The sequence below is a fragment of the Pseudonaja textilis genome, chromosome 9, assembly GCF_049901715.1.
Source record: "Pseudonaja textilis isolate UNSWEBS1 chromosome 9, rPseTex1.2, whole genome shotgun sequence".
Lineage (NCBI taxonomy): Eukaryota > Metazoa > Chordata > Lepidosauria > Squamata > Elapidae > Pseudonaja > Pseudonaja textilis.
Genome location: NC_141998.1, coordinates 19,063,428 through 19,084,606, shown reverse-complemented (window position 1 = coordinate 19,084,606; position 21,179 = coordinate 19,063,428). Strand labels below are relative to the sequence as shown.

The following is a 21,179-nucleotide window of genomic DNA, read 5'->3' as shown; positions in this document are numbered from 1 at the left end:
TACATCAGGAGACGTGGAGGAGGCTGTAGGAGGGCAACAACCCAGCATCAGGACTGCTACATCTGCCTTTGTGTAAGGAGGGACAGGAGGAACACTACCAGGGCCCTGAAAAATGACCTCCAGCGGGCCACAAATGTGCCTGTGGCTGCTCAAACGGTCAGAAACAGACTCCATGAGGATGGTATGAGGGCCCGACATCCACAGGTGGGGGTTGTGCTTACAGCCCAACACCGTGCAGGATGTTTGGCATTTGCCAGAGAACACCAAGATTCGCAAATTCGCCACTGGCGCCCTGTGCTTTTTGCAGATGAAAGCAGGTTCACACTGAGCAGATGTGACAGATGTGACAGGGTCTGGAGATGCCGTGGAGAATGTTCTGCTGCTGCCTGCAACATCCTCCAGCATGACCGGTTTGGCAGTGGGTCAGTAATGGTGTGGGGTGGCATTTCTTTAGGGGGCCGCACAGCCCTCCATGTGCTTGCCAGAGGTAGCCTGACTGCCATTAGGTACCGAGATGAGATCCTCAGACCCCTTGTGAGACCATATGCTGGTGCGGTTGGCCCTGGGTTCCTCCTAATGCAAGACAATGCTAGACCTCATGTGGCTGGAGTGTGTCAGCAGTTCCTGCAAGATGAAGGCATTGATGCTATGGACTGGCCTGCCTGTTCCCCAGACCTGAATCCAATTGAGCTTATCTGGGACATCATGTCTTGCTCCATCCACCAATGCCACGTGCACCACAGACTGTCCAGGAGTTGGAGGATGCTTTAGTCCAGGTGTGGGAGGAGATCCCTCAGGAGACCATCCGCCACCTCATCAGGAGCATGCCCAGGCATTGTAGGGAGGTCATACAGGCACGTGGAGGCCACACACACTACTGAGCCTCATTTTGACTTGTTTTAAGGACAGTACATCAAAGTTGGATCAGACTGTAGTCCAAATCCAGACCTCCATGGGTTGCTAAATTTGATTTCCATTGATCATTTTTGTGTGATTTTGTTGTCAGCACATTCAACTATGTAATGAACAAAGTATTTCATAAGAATATTTCATTCATTCAGATCTAGGATGTCTTATTTTTGTGTTCCCTTTGTTTTTTTGAGCAGTGTATAAAATCCCCATTCCCTCCCCATCCCACTAACCTGCTTTCCAGCTCCGTTCTCCTGTGCAGGGCAACCACAGGAGACCCAGCCAATCAGCTGGGACTTGGGAGGCAGAGAAGAGATGGGGGCGGGGCCAATCAGAGGTGGTATTTGCCGGTTCTCTGAACTACTCAAAATTTCTGCTACCGGTTCTCCAGAACTGGTCAGAACCAGCTGAATCCTACCTTGTGACAGAGGGTGGAAGGATCATCAGTCTCCCAAAGATGGGTTTGCGGGGGAAATGATCCGGCTCACCCCTCTGATTTGCCCTTTGCAGCCCCATCGCATCCTCCAAGCCTTGAAACGGTACATCCGTGCTGAGAACAAAGACAGGCTCCACACAATCCATCACTACCAGCATGTTTTGGCTGTGGACCCAGAAAAGGCTGCTCAGATGAAATCACAGGTATGCAAAAAAAAAAAAATTCCTCGGACGCATTTTAACCATGCCTAGGTTCACCATGTCTGTCCCAGTTTGGTTTGTGTGAATTAAGCAAAAATATTGGAAATATTTCAGATACTATCTTTCGAGGTGGCCTAGAGGTGAAGACCTCTCCTCCCACCCGGAAGGTTGAGACTTCAATCCTAGGCAACTAGGTAGACGTTTCTCTTATCGGGGCGCATACAGAAAATATCTGCTGTGAACCCGGCCTAGGTGTCAGGAAGGGCATCCGGCCTGTAAACTCTCAATTTCATTCAGTCTCCCCCAACCTCACCTTGATAAAAGAGACGAAAAGCTTGTTAAAAGTAAACCATAAAAATTCAGATAACCTCTTTAACAACCTCAGAATATTTGCTGTCCAAGGAAGGGACAAGCCTTTTTCTAGAACACCCATGTTGCAGTTCCCTTTTTACTTCTTAAATGTGCACGTTTTAAAATGACTGAGATGTCATTACGAACAGTAAGCTTAGAATTCGGATCTGAGGCAGTAAATCTGCACTCTGGCCTCTCGCAAGGCAGTAAGTGAGTCGTGTCCAATTTTTCAACTTATTTTTTTGGCCACTGCTGTTAAGTGAATTGCTGCCTTTGTTAAATGAATTTTGCAGCCGTTAAGCGATGGTCATAAGCTTTAGGATCTGGTTGTAAGTCACTTTTTGCAGTATTGTTGTCCCTAAATGAATGGCTACCCATACGGCTACCGCCTTCACTATCGTCAAGTCTATATGTTATATGAATGTGTAGCACCGTCTGCTGGCCAGATATAGAGTGATAATAAATTTAAGATTGGAAGGCCTTGAGGTATGTGGCTCAGGAGAAAACAGGAATCTGGTTTTTGTGGTTAGGAAACCACACCTAAGGCCTACATCCCAGCAAATTTCTCAGAAAAGAAAAAGAAGAAAAGGAAAAGCCAGCACTGCTTTTTCAAATAGGCTGTTACTCCCTGTGGCCTGAATATTCCTTGAAAACACCACTCTGCTTTTTTCGCCCTCCTATTATGTGGTGAACTTAAACGCTACTCCCCATGTAATCAAAGCTTGAGCACAGTTCCCAGATCAATGGTTGGAGACAAAAGCATATTTTTAGAATGTTTCCTTTCTCTTCTTTGAAAGAATAATTATCGCTTAGTCTGGAAGATATCTTCTGTTAAAGCCCAGATCTCAACTGGGCAAGCAAAATATTTCAGGATGATATCTTAAAAAAGAGAAAGGGTTTGACTTCCCTCCCCCACATAATAATAATATCATTGCTATCTCTAGAACAAGGGTCTCCAGTCTTGGCAACTTTTAAGATTTGTGGACTTCCAACTCCCAGAATTCCTCAGCCAGCGAATTCTGGGAGTTGAAGTCCACAAGTCTTAAAGTTGCCACGGTTGGAGACCCTTGCTCTAGAACCAAGTCTTCAATTCTTAAAAAGGGAAGTTGTTGTAAGCAGAAAACTAATCTCAATAATGTGTCTACTATACCTAGTCTTTGCCCCCCCACACACACACATACACATATAGATTATCTACCTTATGATGGATAAACATCAATGAATGAAAACTAAAACACAATATCTTCAGAGCTGATGAAATAATAGGAACACATACTAAACTGGAGACCCACTGCAACAAACCAATTTGAATCTTACCTTTGTTGGCTTAAAAATTGACCATGAACTTTAGTATGATTCAGATTTATTGAAATAAAAGCTGTGTGAGAGAATTATCTATGGGAGCATTGTGTTTTTGTATAAATATTGTTTATAACATGGGTCCTAAAACACTAAAACCATGATTGATTGATTGATTGGTTGATTTAATTTCTATGGCTACCCATCTCAATCAATGACTTTGGGTGGCGAACATCATAAAATCATTAAACCATAAAAGAATTAAAACATTACAGAATATGTATATGCTGTCACCAAGTAAAACTGTTGCCATAGATGTTAATACAGCCTATAAATGGGGCCTTTACACACTTTGTATACTGTTTTAATCTAAATAGTGCAGAGGCACACATTATTTGAACTTTGCCTTCTGTTGAAAGGTGATGACACACCTCCGTGTAATAGAGGAGAGGATGAATCAGAGTTTGTCCCTGCTGTACAAAGTACCATACGTGGCTGAAGAAATCCAGAGTGAGATTGGTAAGTGTTTTTGACCTATGGAGTGCTGGTTTCTTGTTGCGGTTTTGTTTCCTGGAATCTGGAACTAACCAACCCCAAACAATCAAACTAACAGTAAATATCAGCCTAAATCATGGACCTATCAAGAACACTCCACCAACACCGACAAAGCAAGATAAACAAAGCGCAAACCCCACTCCCTTCTAGTATTGATGATGTTACTGTCAGATCCTGGGAATCTCTTCTTAGCTACATTCTCAGAGGCGAGGGGAAAATAACATGATTGTTCCTGCGCATTGGTGAAATCCATATTGGACTAAGGGGAGGGGTTCTAACTCACTTTACCTGAGGTGCATGCCTGGAAGGATATCAGATCCTGCTTTGATTGTTGACTTGCTTTCTTCCTCTTCAATAAAGAATTCCTTTTGAAATACCCAGTTTTCAAAAGTTCACCCTTATCGTCGTTCATCTTTATTGGTTGGTCCTTACAGTTATCTAGTTGTGTAATGAAATACTTGCAAGAAAACCCGGCTCAGAGAGCACCAAGGACTCCACGGTTCTACCCTGACCTACAAACATTCTCTTCCATCGGTGTTTTTTTTTTTTTACTTCCATTCTCCTCTTGACGAAATCCTTTTTATTAGATTAGCTGGGGTTGGGGTTTGCTCTTGAAGAGAATTCTCTTGAGAATTTGCTCTTGAGGAGAACTCTTCACTTCCCCAGCCCTGTCAAGCCTTTGCCTGTTTGTTTTTAGTGAAAGAAAAGTAATATTCTTAATCGATTGGAAAGGATAACAAATGCAAGAAGTTGAATTAAATTTCTTAGAAGCAGCATCTTAAAAAGAAAGGTCTTCAATGGGAAGGAAGGAAGGAAGGAAGGAAGGAAGGAAGGAAGGAAGGAAGGAAGGAAGGAAGGAAGGAAGGAAGGAAGGAAAGAAGGAAAGGAAGGAAGGAGGAAAGGGAAGGGGAGAAAAGGAAAGGAAAGGATCTATGAATTTTTCCTGGAGTTGTGGGTGCTCCTGTTACTGGAGATTTTATTTAAATCCATTTAAATTTATTTAACACTATTTAATTGAAACCCATCTGGAGTCTTCTGAAGTCAGCCTCTAAATTTAAAACTAAAACTAAGAAAATCTGTGACAGTATGGTGATTCCTGTTCTGTACAGAGGTTTGATTAGACCTCAAAGCTTCCTTCCAACGCCATGATTCTGTAGTTATCTGGCACTACCAAGATGTTCCCCTTGATTCTCTCTTACAGATGAGCTCCTTCAAGAACAGCGAACCGACATGGACCAGTTTACTTCTTCCATTTCTGAATCCCCGGTGGATGTCCACGTGAGCTCCGAAGAAAGCGAAGAATCTCCGCTCTTCGATGGTAAACCTTTCCGCCCATTCCAGGTGAAAACTTTCCCAGCTTCTTCCAAAAGTGAAGGTACGTCAAAACTACAGCGCTGTACTGTCTGTATCTGGCCTGAACCAATCAGAGCCAAGCTTACTTAAACAGAATGAACTTGGTCTCAATTTTGCCTCTGAACAAGCCTTTTTTTGCCAGAGCTTTTCAGAATAATTTCTGATGAAGGACCACTTGGTGACTGAGATGATATGAGTTTAGCATTCTGGCTTGATTCATGCAAGTCACTATTCTACAATGATCTGTATTTGTACTTTGTCTAGCTGACACCCTAAAACTCATGGTGAGAATTCAGTTTTTTGTCTGCTGATGGTGTTGTAAGCCTATTCTAATAAATACATTTTCCTAGTTTCCTGGGGTTCGTAAATGGGAAGTCTGAAGCTGCATTTAAACTCTGATGTAAATGTTCTCCGGTATCTAAATCAGAAATCGTACACAAGCCTTTTTTTTTTTCTTTTCTCCCCTCCTAATCTCCTTTCTCTCTCTCTGCTATTTCTTTTGTTTTTGTTCTTGTTTTTCCCTCCTGCTATAGATTCTCAGCCGGATTTGTACCATCCAGTGAAAAAAGGTTGGTTCCACCCTGATCCCTTTTAAATGCACTCTCTTATCTATCATTCCCTTCCCCCCTTTTGAGTGGATTTTAATCCCTTTTAATTTTATGTTTCATAACTTCAGCTTCACATCCCACCCTCCCTCCCTCCCGCTTATATAGCCAAGGTTGCCTTAGCTGTCCCTGTTACCTCAGGAGTCAGTTTGGTGGCCCCTGAGCTATTAGTGATCACACATTATATGACCACGATAAATGTCATTAGGCTGATGATATATAAGTAATTAAGTAATGATTAAAGCCTTCTGAAGTTTTGAAGCAGCTGTTTGAGATCAGGTGATAGATGCCGGCTGAATTGGCTTCGAGCAGATACGTGCAGTTCCAAGATTAAAATGCTGATTTTATTACAGCAGCATTTTTCTTCTCTTCTTTGCCATGGGGTAAACTTTGTTAGAAAGGTGTTTATAAGGAGGATTTAAACAGGGTTGGTATTAAGAACTACTTCTGAAGCGGGGGAAATCTGTAAGCCTGGGCATAACGACCTTCCTTAGAAATAAATCTATATAAACTAAGTTGGAATGAGCAAATATGTGAGAAGCGTTAGACATTATCATATGGAATTATAGCAGTAATGTAGATTCTTGACTATTTTAGAATAAGAATTGGATGTGTTTTTTTTAATCTATATCCCAGATATTCTCTCTAGCAAAGAGAATAGGAAGCCATTCTTTTTAATTTTCTTCCTTTGCTTTTTTCTTCTTCTTTACACTTTTATCTTTCCTTTTTTTCCCCCCTTTGCACTTCTGTTTTGCTTTTTGTCTCTTTTCTTCCTTTGTTTTCCTTTGCTTGTTTATTTTTTATTCACGTTTTGGAAATTTAATAAAAACCATACTTTAAAAAAAAGCATTAGATCAGGGGTGTCAAAGTTGATTTCATTGAGGGCCACATTTGGGTTGTATTTGACCTCGGGGTGGCCGGGGTGGGAGTGGCCATGGTGGCCGTGGTCAGTATGATGTCTGAAACGGCCTCCTGCAACCCTCTGCCAGTGAAAACTGAGCTTGGGCTAGGGGGCACATGCAGCCCTCACCAGCTCTGTTTTTGGCTGAGATGGCCTCCTGCCATCTCAGGTGGCAGAGGGTTCTCTGCCAGCGAAAACAGCCCACGAGGGCTTCATGAGACCCCTTGCCTGAGCTCTGTTTTTTAGCGGCAGAGGCACCGCAGGCTGGTCCTTCGCTGTTTCCATTGGAGAATATGCATCCAAGGGTGGGGGAAGACCAGGGTCAAGGATGAAATGAATGATGTGTCTCAGAGTTAGCTGACAGTCCATCCATCCATTCGAATCGTAAGTATCTAGCCGCATCTCTCAGAGTTAAAAGAAAACAAGATTTATTAGGAGTGAGCATGCCGGTGCTACCTGGGTGCAGCCGACTCTCAGACATATCATTCATTTCACCCTTGACCCAGGTCTTCCCCCCACCTCCTGGATGTATATTCTCCACTGGGACACATCCGTAGCCAAAAGTCATCAGTCATGCTCTCCAGTGATAATCTTGCGTGCCAGAAGCTTCAGCCGCCTAGCCATTATCCATGAAGCATTTAAGGAATGCGCTACTTCCTCCACTCCCTTTCTGCTGTCAACTCTAAAAGACCAGAGAGATCTTTTTGAGTTGACACCAGATCTAAGCACCCCGTGGTCTGGATCCGGCCCGTGGGCCTTGAGTTTGATAACCTCTGCATTAGATGTTATTGAAAGAATGGTGCTGGATTTCATGATTTTCAACCTGTCAGAGAGCATGATTAATATTCTACCATTAAAAAGCTCTTCAGGAAGTTCACTGTTACTTGTACTGTAGATTAAAAAAAAACAACCCACAGCCTATGAAGGGATCTCTGGAATTAGATGTTTGTCGGGCTTCCCCCACCCCTTGTTTTGCATGGATTATATGATTCCCAAATAGCGAATGAACTAATAGTTAGTACAATTAGTATTAGCACAATTGTAGTGAACACAATAGGTACAAAAAATGCCAACCTGCAGTCTCCGATTCTTGATGGTGCTGCAAGTGGCCATGTTTTCTTATTTCTCTTGTTCTTGATTTTACTGGATTCTGTTGGAATACTACGTCAGGTGGATGTTTTCATAACAAAAGGTACAACAACGTAGCTAGGGAGAAGTTGGCTCTTCTAAACAGGATTTGTGTTTCCAGTCAGAAATTATTGAGTTGACTTTCATGGGAGAATCTGCCAAACATGGTTGTGTCGCCGTTTTGATTCTAACAGCCACAAGGATGTAAAATTTGTAAATGGTTAACTTGTGGAACCTAAGACAGCCCTGGGAAATCTATAAGATTAAAAAGCAAACATCAGTTGGCTCGTTATTTGCTTCGGGATTAATTAGAAAATACCAAATTATTAAGACAAACGCAGTGTTCTTCTCCTCTGCCTATTTCTCTGTTGTAAAAACTAGAAGTAATTCCATCCCACTGGCTGGTAACAGCAAAAAAGGTTATTTCCTAGTTTGCTTTAGCTAAAATGGTAGAGCGGCAGCGTATTTCTTCTTTGTTTTTTTTTCCACCACCCCCTCTGATTTCTTTATCGCTTATTGCTATTTCTTTCTTGGCCCGCTTGGTTTCTAAGAGCTTTCCCTCTGAGCACCAGTCCAATTAAGGCTGGTAAGCTGGTCTAATGGTACCCATTTAGAGTCTTTGCAACAAGCAGATAAAACTGAATGCTGAGGGTTGATTGTTGGTTGATGGCCTAGGTATTTTCTTTTTTTGGAAGCTGGGAATCATTTGACTTTGAAGAGGGGAAATGTGGTTTATTGCAGCCTTGGAAAGCAAGCTGGGCAATTCCGAATATGTTTGGAATCCGGAGGAGTGTTTTTTTTTTAGAAACTTCAGAGAGATTTTAAAGGGATAAGCAGTAAACGCAGATGTCCTTGAGACTGCCTCGGCACTTTAAAATAATTAAAAAGAATGGGGGAGGGGAACACTCCCAAAAGCAGCATTATGTCTCATAGATACTGATTGATTGATGCCTTCAGTCTGTGTTGACTCCTGAAATTGCTTGGAGAAAAAACACATAGACACAGACACACACAGATGGAGCAAGGCTTTGATATTCAGGACTGCAAAAATCTGGGACGACTTCTTCTCCTGCCATTCATTTGAATTAATTGTGGAGGTTTGGCTCCTCCGTAATCACACGTAGAGCTTCGGTGGTACACAATTGACTGATGTCTGGAACTTCATTCTCTCCTCCTGCGAAACCGACTCAGGATTTTATTCAGAAACAAATTAAACTTTTCCAGCAAGCAGCATTTTTAAAATGGCTTCCAGGCTTGTCCTTCAGATAGGCTGATACGCAGGGCGGCTAAAGGGCCGGTACTGCCGTGAATACAGCAAAGGGCAACATCAAAGGATTGGGCAGGTGGTCCTTGACTTAAGACCTCAGTTGAGCCCGGAATTAAGTTGTTGCGGTCATTAAGTGGATCACTGTAGGAGAAAGAGTGGCAGAACCTGAGGGCAGGGTCAAAAGAGGGATCAGCGTAGAATCCCTACATAGCCACAAGTGAACTAAGTCCAATTTCTCTTGAATTCCATTGGTCCTTTTCAAAGTCCAAGCAGGTACTAAACCCTTTAGTTGAGGCTATTCCTGTGCATAGCATTAGCAATAAATCCGTTTCATTCAACCTTCACATGTGGACTTAATCTTTTGCGCTTAATAATGATCACAAGACCGTGACTGATTTTACAATCTTTTTTGCTTGGATCATTAAGCAAAGGTGGCGGTTGTTAAGCGAATACAGCAGTCGTTAAGCAAATGCGTTTTATCCAATGGGTGTTTTTTTTGCCAGAGACCAGAAGTAAATGCCAGAAACAGGCAAAAACTTCAAAAATCATGCTCATATGATTGTGGGACGGCTGTAGAGGTGAGCCTGTTGCCTAAAATGCATTTCATATGACCAGGAAAGTTGCAGTGGTTGGAACTTCAAAATCAGGACATAAATATCTTTTGAGGGATCCTTTGTAACTTCAAACAATTGCTAAGGGACTGGCTATCCGGTTATTAAGTGACTGGTCATACAGGGAGGACTATCTGTAATCTGGTGGCCTAGCAGTGAAGCTACTTGCCTTCTGTTCGGAAGGTTGAGAGTTCAGTCCTAGGTAGTGACAGATTTTTTTCTTTCCCTGGGCACAAAGAAAAAAACTTATCTGCTCCGAATTCCATGTGGTGTCAGGAAGGGCCTCCGGCCAGTAAATGCTCAGCTCCACCCAGTCGCCCCGACTCTACCTTGAATTACTTAAGGGGTGAGAGTCGTAAAAGGGGAGAAGAAAGTACAACTTCGACAGAAAAATCAATTTGGACTGTGTAACTAGTTAGTAAGAAACGACACGTATCCATGAACCTTCTGGGTAGCCTCTCATTTTCATCGTGTAACCTGCTCAACAATCCCCTCGCCATTGTCCATTCTTTGTTTTTCTAGTGTAACATTTGGCATCTCTGTGACATGCGCATTAAGAAAACGGAACTGGCGATTCATGTAGGCACGTAGTCTGACAAACGATATATATATATTGCTCTTGCTGGATCTCGTATTTATCTATTTATATCGCGCCTCATTTCTTTCTGGGCAGGATCTGGCCTGGTGGATCTGGACGGGCTGATCGGAGCAGAAGAGAAAGTGATCAACAGCAAGAGCAAGCTGGACGAGAACGTGGTAGGCCCTTTTCGCATGGAAATTTGCAAGGGGAAACTTGGTGCCTGAACCGCCAAGCCTTCCAAGCTGTTCGGGATTTTGCTAAATGCATGCAATGGTCAAGCAGACATCAGAAAGATGTTCGCTTAAAGATAACTTGCCGAAGTAGTAGTCGCTGGCGGAACTAAGTGCAAATGCAAAGTATTATGGCTCCTGCCGTTGATAGTGCCTCATAAAATTCTCTCATGATTTTTTTTTTCAGGTAATTGATGAGACGCTCGATGTGAAGGAAATGATTTTCAATCCTGAGCGAGTTGGTGGACTGGTGGACGACATTCCGGTATGTCTATTGCCGTCATCATAGATTTACTGTTAGAGCATTGGTGTCAAACTCAAGGCCCAGGGCTGGAACCGGGTGCTTAGATCTGGCCCGCCCTGAAAACGGGGAAGAACCTGGCCCGCGGTGCCTCTGCATTGAAAATGGAGCTCGGGAGGGGCTCTGTTTTCGGCTGCGACGGCCTCTCACAATCCTCTGCCAGCAGGCTCAGTTTTCAGCCGCGACAGCCTTCTGCAGCCCTCTGCCAGTGAAAGCAGAGCTCCATTTTTGCTGGCAGGGAGCTGCAGGAGGCTGTCAAGGCCCAAAACAGCCTCGATGAGTGACATTGAGCTGGCCACGCCCCCTGGCCATGTCACGCCCCGCCCCAGGTCAGACACAACCTTGATGCAACCCTCAATGAAATTGAGTTTGACACCCCTGTGTTAAGAGGGAACCATATATACCTCTTTGTGAAATCCTTTAATTACACCCAAAACGCGGGGATGATTCAGTGTTGGTTTAATGTCATGGTTCAAAGTAATGCTCCCAACCAATTCAAGATCCTTGAGACCTTGGCTTCCTCAAAAATTCTGTTTATTAGGTACATCCTATCAGCACAGGTGAAACCAGCCCTGAATAATTCCCATGTTTTTGGTATAATTAAATAATAAGATACTGCTCTACCCACCCTAGTGTCACAGGTCACGTTAGCCAACCAGGCCAGCAGTGAATTTCTCAGCACTCCCTCCTGCTGTTGCTAAGATACATTTCAGGGTTCCAAGTAACACATCCCATTTAATAATTAATTAATTGCATCCTCACGATTTATATTGACTGTTTCCTAGTATGATTTGATTGCTCATTGTACCCTATGACTATCATTAAGTGTTGTGCCTGATGAGTCTTGACTCTTGATGAATGTATCTTTTATTTTATGTACACTGAGGGCATTTGCACCAAGACAAATTCCTTGTGTGTCCAATCACACTTGGCCAATAAAGAACTCGGAGGCTGGCAAATTCCTCAAAAGAACATTTTATTTGGGGCATGTGAAATCGATATGATCCTGGCTCTTAAGTGCTCCCTGTTTTTTTCACCCGATTAAAAGTCAAAATTTGTCTTCTCCCCATTCCCCGAGTCTCCAGTCACATGGTCCAGTCAACATACAATCCCGTTGCTAACTGACCTCAAGTCTCCCACCATTTGAACACCTGCACCGACGTCCTTGATTCCCAGGGGAAAGAATTTTATTTAGGCTACAATACCCTCAGCTATCTCTACACCCCTCCTCCCTGGCTCTTTCGCTCCAGGCTGTGTCAACCCTGAAGCAACGAGAAGGGGAACCTCGGTAGGAAATTACAAAAAGGGGAAATGGCCCATTTTCAGCCAACTGCAGGGTTGACAACATGTTGATTTGGCCTTGGTTCTCAGGAGCCTGATTGTTGTTATGTCTGGCACATTGGAGGAAAACATTCTACATTCCACAAGTGTACGGTTGAAGCAAGAAAAATACAGCTTCAGCTAGAGTCGTTTCGAGGGTTGTCCCCCTTTTTCTCCCGAAGGATATTGGATGTTGTAAAGAACTACAAGAACTCCTTGACTTTACAACAGTTCATTTAGTGACCGTTCCAAGTGATAATGGCACTGGGGAAAAGGGGGGGGGCTTATGACCATTTTTCAAACCGTTGTGGCATTCCCCCCTGGTCACGTGATCAAAATACGGATGCTTGGCAACTGATTCATATTTATGACGGTTGCGGGGCTCTGTGGTTCTCTTTGGCACTCTTCTGACAAGCAAAGTCAGTGGGAAAAGCAGATTCACTGAACAGCCGTGTTACTAATCTTAACAACCTAGACATAAGGAGGAATTTTATGACAGTGAGAACTGATCAAGGAGAGATTCAACCTGGAAATAAGGAGAAATTTCCTGCAGTGACAGCAATGGAACAGAAGTTGCCCTTGGAAGTTGTGGGAGCTTCAACCCTGGAGGCTTTCAAGAAGAGACTGGACTCCCATCTGTCAGAAATATGGTGTAGGGTCTCCTGTTTGGCCAAGGGGTTGGACTAGATGACCTACAAGGTCCCTTCCAACTCTTTGTCAATCTGTTAAACTACAGCGATTCACTTGACCCAGTGGTGGCTAACCTTTTGGGGCTCCTGTGCCAAAAATTGTGCGTGTGCTTGCACGCTCGCACTCGCGTCCCAGCACCCAGAAGGCAATGCGCCCCCCATGTCCCCTATGCCTGCGCGCTCAATCCCCCAACCCCGCCACCCCCTTACCTGCACTGCACCTCACAGCTGATTTTTGGCCAGTTTGAGGCCTTTTTCGGCCTCCCAGAGGCTTGAGGGAGGCTTCTGCAGGCTTCTACAAGCTTTGTAGGCCGAAAACTAGACTCGTTTCTAAAAATACTGGAAGTGACGAAACGGGGCTAGATTTCGGCCTGCAAACTTTGTAGAAGCCTGCAGAAGCCTCCCTCAAGCCTTTGGGAGGCTGAAAAAGGCCTCAAACTGGCTGAAAATCAGCTGTGAGGCACGCACATGTGCAGTGAGGTAAGTTTGCCTGTAGCTCACGTGTCGGCACACATGGCTTTGCGTGCCACCTGTGGCATGCCACCCCGGACTTAACCAATGTGTCAAGAAAAGTTGTAAAATGGGGCAAAACTCACTCAGCAACGTAAATTTGGTGCTCAATTGTGGCCGTAACCTGAGGACTACCTGGATTGAGTGATGCAACTCTTGTCAGAGCAGGAATATCACGTGTTTGTGGCAGTACTGAAACAGGGCTACTTAAGCGTGCATACCCCACGTAGGTGCCCATGCTTCCGCCTCTCCCTCTTACGTTCTTTCTCCCTCCTGTAGAAAACGGACCGTTCTATGCGCGACGACTTCAGCTTCAGCAGCAGCGCTCTCATCGGCCTTCTGGTGATCGCCGTGGCCATAGCGACGGTTATAGTCATAAGCCTGGTGATGCTGAGGAAGAGGCAGTATGGAGCCATCAGCCATGGGATTGTAGAGGTGAGAAGGGCCTGGAGGCGCATCCCATGAAACCCGGAGGTAGAGCAGAGCCAGGCTGGTGGAGAAAGCGAAGTAGAATCTCTTGCTGGAGAATTGTACGATTCAAGGCAGCTCTTTTCAAACAGTTGGGACTGGGAAATGAATTTTCAAAATGGAGCCCCTAAGACTATTTTGGTTTGCGCTCACACGGAGCCTGTTTGGGAACTCTGAGCAACAGGGAGTCAGTCCTGATGTGATCAGTCCTTACTATTGAGTCGTTTCTTTCATTTGTCTAGCATTTGTATGCAAAAGCAGGTAAACCAGCATTTGGGTTGTACTTCCTTTGGGGTTATGGATGCTAAAGCTCTTGCGAGCTGGTCTGGTGCCGTTATAAAAACAGCTTGGTTGTTTCCTTGCAGATGCTTCACTACACAACTAAGATTGTGCTCTGAAGCACGAGTTGAAGCACTCATCATCAACTTCTTCTAACGCCCCTTTAATCCCTTGTGGGGTGGAGTCTGGACACCTGAATGGAGCTGAGTGTTTACTGGCCGGATGCCCTTCCTGTTGCCAGGGCAGAGTTTTGTTCAGCAGATATATTCTCAGTGTGCCCAGAGAGAGAGAGAGAGAGAGGTCGGCCTCTACTTAGGATGAAACTCACAGCCTCCTGATTGTGAGGCGAGAGCTCCACCTCTAGGCCACCGCACCATTCCTAGTTGGGTAATGAAACGTCTACAACTAGGGATCTTCAAACTTGACAGCTTTAAGACTTGTGGACTTCAACTCCCAGAATTCCTCCTCTAGTCACCTTAGCTCAGGTATTCTGAGTCCTGAAGTCCACAAGTCTTAAACTTGCCAGGTTTGAAGACCCTTGGTCTACAAGACGGTCACCAAGCCCAGAGAGCATTCAGGACTCTACAGTTCAGCCCTGAGCTACAAATATTTTCTTGTATGGATACCGCTACAAATATTTCTTTGTTACTCAGAATAATTTCTTGTCTGGCTGATAGCTTCTTCTTCTTTTTTCCTCCCATAAAGGTTGACCCAATGTTAAGTCCCGAGGAAAGGCATCTGAACAAGATGCAGAACCATGGCTATGAGAACCCAACGTACAAATATCTGGAGCAGATGCAGATTTAAAGGGTGTTGAAATGGTTGCATCCCTGACCAGCAGATGTTTAGGGGAGAAAGGGCCAAAGTAGTCCGTTGTTTTGGATCAACTACTGACCACCTGTCGTTTGAAGAGGACTTCATCTTACATTCAGAGTTCCTGGGTCATTTAAGACTTAATTACTACTGTAGAATTTCAATTTCCATTCTTTTAAATGGGCGATGAAATGGTAATATAACAATATGTGATATATAAAGCGTAAATGGGAAAATGGATCTATTGCAGATATTTGAGATGTAATTTTTTTCCTTTTTTAAGAAACCTAATCTAATGAAAAATCCCAATGCTGTTGTATTGTCTAATAACAAGCTCTCAATATACATGAGAAATATTGTTTTATTTCTGATTCTCTGCTTGCATATTCCAGGGTATTTGTACCAACCACATTGTATAAAGAAATAATTTAGTGGCTCTTGGGTCGTTCTGGCTTGCAGGGTTGCAAGATTCCTTCCTTCCTCCTTCCCTCCCTCCCTCCCTCCCCAGAGAAAACAAACTTCATAAACATTATGGAAAACTTAAAATACATTCTTTGATGCCAGTGACCTGTACAAATTGTGCTGCTTGTGTGGCTTGGTTCCCCAAAAATCTAGAGCCTCTAAAGACGAGGCGGGAAGTTGCTCTCTCGTTTTAGGATCTTTGTAGTGGAATTATTTGGTCAGGATTTGAGCAGATTAGGATTGCACACTTGCCTTGCTTTCTGCATCCAGTCCCGCTATAGAGTTGGAAGCTTTGACATTAGGATTCAGCCCTTCCCCTTCCAGCGTAAGTTCTCCTTTTAGCCTTGCCTAATGTAAGCCAATCTTTCTTGTTAATGTATGCCCCTCCCTCCTCCTCCTCCTCCTCCTCCTCCTCCATTCAGGGTCACTCATAATCATTACAGGTTTGGAAGGCTGATGAGTCTTCCTGAGGAAGTTTGCTGAGGCACTGTAGTTAAAACAGAGCCATTGTCCTGCCTTGAGGCGGGGAGAAAAGAAAGGCAGGCATCTGGAGAAGCGAACAGAGAATGGACCCACAACGTCGGTCGCCGTTGTGTACAGCGTTTACGCACCTCAGGGAGGAATTACGTTTTGAGAAACGGAAGAGGAAGGAATCGCCGGGCACTGACGTGTCCAAAAGAATCACTCCATTAACCATCATGTCTTTGTAATGCCTGTATAGTTGGTGTTAATCCTCACAGCATTTTTTTTTTAAAAAAATATTCTTGACGTTCCAATAAACCTGTGTTGTATTCCCAACCCCCCTTTTTTTTTTTTTTGGTAAATTTTCTTTTCAACTTCCACCCCCAAACCCCGTATAATTTCTCTTCCCACTATGCACAGATTTATTTAACCTGCGAATTCCCTAGTGTGGTCTGTGGGGAATGTAGAAAAAGTTGGAAACTCATCAATAAACTCCTTTAACTTCCCGTTTCTGATTCTAGTATCTATCCCTACGTGCCAAACTGGAGCTCCCAAAAGCCCTGCACTTCCCCTTTCCTCTGAAACTCAAGGACAGGGCTGTCAAACACTCCCCACTTTCCTTGCCTCCCTCTCTCTCTCTCCTTCTGGTCTCTTCCTCTCCCTGCCTCTCTATCTCCTTCCCTCTCTTTCTCTCCCTCTCCCTGCCTTTCTTCCTCTCTCTCTCCTCCCTCTCCTGTCAAGTGTGAGGGCCGTAAATAAAGGGAAGTTAAGCTTCATTATTAGCTCAAACAAACAGGTTTAAAAGCATAACATGAAAAGGATGCCTACCAACCAAGGTGATACTAAATTTCTTACAAGCTTACTACGAGCTTAAGGACAGTACAGATAACTCAAAGGGGTACCACTTCTTGCTACACTGCCCAGCGCTAGGTTTTGGTCAGAAACTCCCAACAAACAACCCTTCAGGGTTTTTTTAAAAAATCAAATCTTGGACCGTGACTTCATGGCTCTGCTTCTATGATTACACGACAGCAAGACTGGACTTTGACTGGGTAGCATGTGACTGGGATGGGAATCGAAACTCTCAGACATTCACAGTGGGAAAAGCTTGGAAGCTACATAAAGATCCTACCTGTCTTGACTCGGTATTCTTTCCTCTTTGTTTAAAAACCAAGCAGGTTAGCTCAGGATGATGGGAGCTAAGAAGTGTGCCTTTTCAGTTTGCAGTGCCTGCCCTATGGAACGTCCTACCTCCTGAAGTTTGATTCAGGAGCTACAATATACCACAGATGGGCAACCATGGCCCCTTTAAGATCTCTGGACTTTTATCCCCAAGGAATTCCTGAACCAGCATTGGAATTCTGGGAGCTGAAGTCCACAGGTTTGTGAAAGGGGCTGTAGGTACCCACCCCTGAGCTACACTCACTTGGGTTTCAGTATTAACAGATTGTGAGGAAGGGTCCATCTGGAACAACTATCAACATCCACGGAACACCTTTCAAGAGATGTCTTTGTCCTGCCTTCCAATTCTAAATAAAAGAAATTTGAAGGTAGAATAAACAGATCTTGCCCAGAAACCAGCAACCTTGTGTTCTGTCACACTACTATGAGGTCCTCAGGTGTATACCGATCGTGGCACAAAGGACAGGTATGCATATGTGTTATTGTCTGCATGTCACCACGATCTCAAAGAGCAGAAGCCACCGGATTGTCCCTATTGGTTCAGAATGTCTCTGGATCTTGGTGTACCCAAGCACAGTCTATTCAATGAATTCCATACTTCACAGCTTTCGTCAGAGCCAGGTGTGAGCTCCGTCTGGTCTCATCCAGAATTAGTTCTCATAGCTTTCCATAGATCCTATCTGCTTTCGAACTCTTCAAAGCCTTCCAATGACGACAAAGGAAGCTTTTCCTGCAGGGGTGGTTGATGTCTTAAGAGAAGACCCCTATCTCCTGCATCCTCCTCCTCCTCCACCTTTTTAATTGTAATCTTTACTGTGATTAGAAGCAGATTTTCTTTGTGGTCTTACTAGCTTGGCCACTCAATCTCATCTGCAAAGGAGATGGGGCAGCCAACAAATCCAATCAAATCAGTCCTACCAACGTAGCGGGGGCATTAGGTTGGGCAAATTATGTGGCTTGCATCCACATCAAGCATTCCAATGTGAGGCACCCGCAGAGGGGAAAAGCAGGTCTGGTGGAGGCCATAGATGAACAGATCCGAGAGGGGACATTCCCCCACATCGCATTCCAGCCAGGGAGGAAGAGTTCATTTCAGCGCTTTCTGATACATTAAAGCATCGTCCGCAAGAACTTCGGAGTTATTTGTCCCCTGCTGTGCTTTGTTTGCCAAATAATGTTTGCCTGTGCAAATATTATTGCATCAATTCAAGATGGTACTGACGCAAGGATCTCTATGGTTACCTTCCCTACTTCTTGTTTTGGCATTTCACAAGACCTATTTCCCCTCCCCAAACGTTGCTATTTTTCAAGGACAGAAAGCAATAGACCGATGCTCACACAGGATGGGGAGCGCTGAAGTGTATTATTTTGCCTCCAGGCTCTTCAGAATCTTCAGAAGGTTCTGTGGTGGGGCATATTCACTAAATGTAAGCCTTTGCATTTGCTCACTCCGGTTTTTCCTTGAGAACGTAAGGACGTAAACAGTGCCCTCCACGATCAGCCCAAGTAGTCCAAGAGTCTGTTCTCCCAGTGGCCAACCAACTGCACAAGGAAGTCCACCAATCACCCAGTAGATGGTCTCCAGGGGTTGCACCAGCCCAATAGCTGTTGATCTCCATGGCTTTATTTGCATCTAATAAAGAAATGTAAAGGTTTCCCTGTCCAGGCGTGTCTGATACTAGGGGGAAAAGTATTCTCTATTTCTAATAAATTCCTGGGCTCATGTAGTCAACTCATGAAGTCGAGGTACATGAAGCACTGTTATCTTCCCACCCAAGTGGTACCTATTTATCTGCTCACATTTGCATGCTTTTGAACTGTTGGGCAGGAACTAGGGTAAGTTATGGGAACTCACCCCGTCAGGAGGCACTTCGGTCTCGATCGCTGGCTGTCACCTTTCCGGTTGACAAGCTCAGCATCTTTAACCACTGAGCCACCCTGCCCCCTTTGCACCTACCGTAGTAACAGACAATCTGTACACTTTTTTTTACATCTTGCATTTTAAATTTTAAATTTTTGTCATCTAGGGTGCCTTGTTTTAATTGTGATGCTTCTGACACAAACAAGCAAACAATCTACTATTTACATGTTTGAAGCTTGCTCCAACAGTCCCTTTGAGGTTGGAAGCTGGCTCGGTTTGAACACAAGCCACGATTTCCTTCCCCATGCCCATTTTCTCTGAATTTTAAAATACCGGCTTATTTCTTTGTTGCCTTTATCTATCTAAAGGGTTTTGAAGCAGTGCTGGAGGCAAGCTGGCTTCCAACCAAAGAAATCACAAGACATCCAAAAACATAATCCACTAGATCAATGCAATAATTTCCCTAAAGAATAAAATTCTAACCATGTGCCTCCTCGCTTTGTATTTCAGGAAACCTTTCGCCCCTTTTCAACTTTATTTTATTTTTTTTACATTTGGGCAATTAGTCTGCATTGCAAACGATGTTTCCCTCCCAAGAAAGTTTGCTTAATGAATTTAATCAAACTCCTCCAAGCACCTTCAAAGGATGGTAACGTCTAAAAGGAGGAGAGAATGATTTTGTTTTTCAGAGGGTGATAATTGTGGATCAGACCTAAAACAGAAAGATAGACAGATACACGTAGGTTGTTCTGCATCACTTTAGTCTATTATTCATTACTTGACAACAGGAAAGTGGGGTAGCCAACTGATGATTAAGGAGATAAAAATAATTCCATTTGTAAAGGGCCAAGATCTAAGTTTAATTACTCATATTGATTAGATAAATATTTGTGGGAGAAGAAAATCTCCAGGGTTAAATTGCCTATATGGAAATGAGATTCAGCTGTCAGTATTATAAGTACTGGTTGTGTGTGTGTGTGTGTGTGAGAGAGAGAGAGAGAATTCTAGACATTTCTCTTCCTATTCTCATGGAAAATTGGAATTACAAATAACTCAACAGCACCTTAACGTGAAGCAAATTTCTATGAGATGACTATTCAGGCCTATTTACTCTGTTTTACTACAAAGCAAACGTAATTAACCAACTGCATGAAATAACCAAGGATGTCATATTATCATTTAAAACTTGGATTGATTTATTCTATGCCTTGGAGAACAATAGGTGCAGTTTCTGGTTTTGGAATGTTAGAATATTGAAATCAAAAGCTTTAGAATGCGATCTTACAGAATGCAAAATATTATAATGTCAGTGACACTCTTGAGTATAGCAAAATAAAAATATAATAATTACAGCACCGGCATTCTGAAGCAGAGCAACAGGAACAAAAGTCTGCTCATTTTCTGAAAGAAATCCCCACTTGATTTGGAAATTGCAAAACATGGGAGATTGGCAGGTGCACTTGAGAAGCGTTTCCTGATAGTTGATGGTTTCACAGGATTGTACCATGCGGCTGGCTTAACTGTCAGACCCCTGGATTTCCATTTGTTCTTCATCTCCGTTTCATTGTGTCTTTGCCATCCAGAAGACGGCATCAATAAAGAGCTCCCATGTTTACAAGATGGGAATTGGTTAGGCTGCAGTCTGAATCTTAACACTTTGCACTTGTCAGCCCTTCAAGATTTCTTTCCTTTGCTTTGCATCTTTCGGCTGTCATAAGTAATGGGGGGGGGAGGGGTTGAATAGTTATGGGAAGCGAGCTGGAGGTTTCAGAGAATAAACTGTATAAGTTGTGGGGGGGGAGTTTCTTTTTTTATGCTTCTCTCTTATGCTATGCGCAAGCGCACCTCTTTATCAAAATATGTCAAGGTCAGTGGACAGATGCCACATCACCACCTGAAGATGCCCACATGACGTTACATGCAACTTTTAATTGGATGGACAGTTTGAATTATTGTGGGTGGGAACGTTACCATCACTTTGTATATGTGATTTACGCGCTCCTTTTCTCAGATTCAGGATTCCTTTGATGCTACCACTTGATTTCCAGTAAAAGATATATTTTCTCTAATTAATGGAGTCTAAGTATTTCTTTCTTGGATTTTGAATGGAGCACCAGCTGACAGCACTGCTGTTCCATAGTTGCTCTGCCTGCTTTTCTGGAGCTGATGAAATACTTCACTGGTGTCTTAGAAGCTGCTTATCTCTAGAACAGAGATCACTAATCTTTCGGACCTCAGGGATCACTAAAATCATAATTTTAACTCCCGCGGACCGCTAACATGATCTACCTAATGACGGCTGGGTGGGCGTGGTTAGGTGGTCATATGACTGGATGGGCATGGCCAACTTAATTTCAGTCATGTCATGGGGCGCCTCTCCAGCTTCTACCTGGCTCTTCCCTCCCAG

The 21,179-nt window shown here is 43.7% G+C and overlaps 2 protein-coding genes across 5 annotated transcripts in view; both read left to right on the top strand.

Moving 5' to 3' along the window:
* APLP2 (amyloid beta precursor like protein 2) overlaps positions 1-16,016 on the top strand; it is a 64,071-nt gene extending 48,055 nt beyond the window's left edge. For 2 of the 4 annotated variants that reach the window (XM_026708975.2, XM_026708973.2), the window contains 8 exons: positions 1,420-1,548; positions 3,615-3,714; positions 4,952-5,125; positions 5,637-5,672; positions 10,289-10,371; positions 10,613-10,690; positions 13,525-13,680; positions 14,698-16,016. In XM_026708975.2, coding sequence (XP_026564760.1) covers positions 1,420-1,548; positions 3,615-3,714; positions 4,952-5,125; positions 5,637-5,672; positions 10,289-10,371; positions 10,613-10,690; positions 13,525-13,680; positions 14,698-14,799 — 858 coding nt within the window. In that variant the 3' untranslated portion in view covers positions 14,800-16,016. The remainder of the gene's footprint in view (positions 1-1,419; positions 1,549-3,614; positions 3,715-4,951; positions 5,126-5,636; positions 5,673-10,288; positions 10,372-10,612; positions 10,691-13,524; positions 13,681-14,697) is intronic. The other 2 variants (XM_026708976.2, XM_026708974.2) reach the window with 1 other exon arrangement.
* Positions 1-21,179, top strand: part of ZBTB44 (zinc finger and BTB domain containing 44) — a 366,779-nt gene that overhangs the window by 280,460 nt on the left and 65,140 nt on the right. The gene's annotated exons all lie outside the window — the stretch shown is intronic.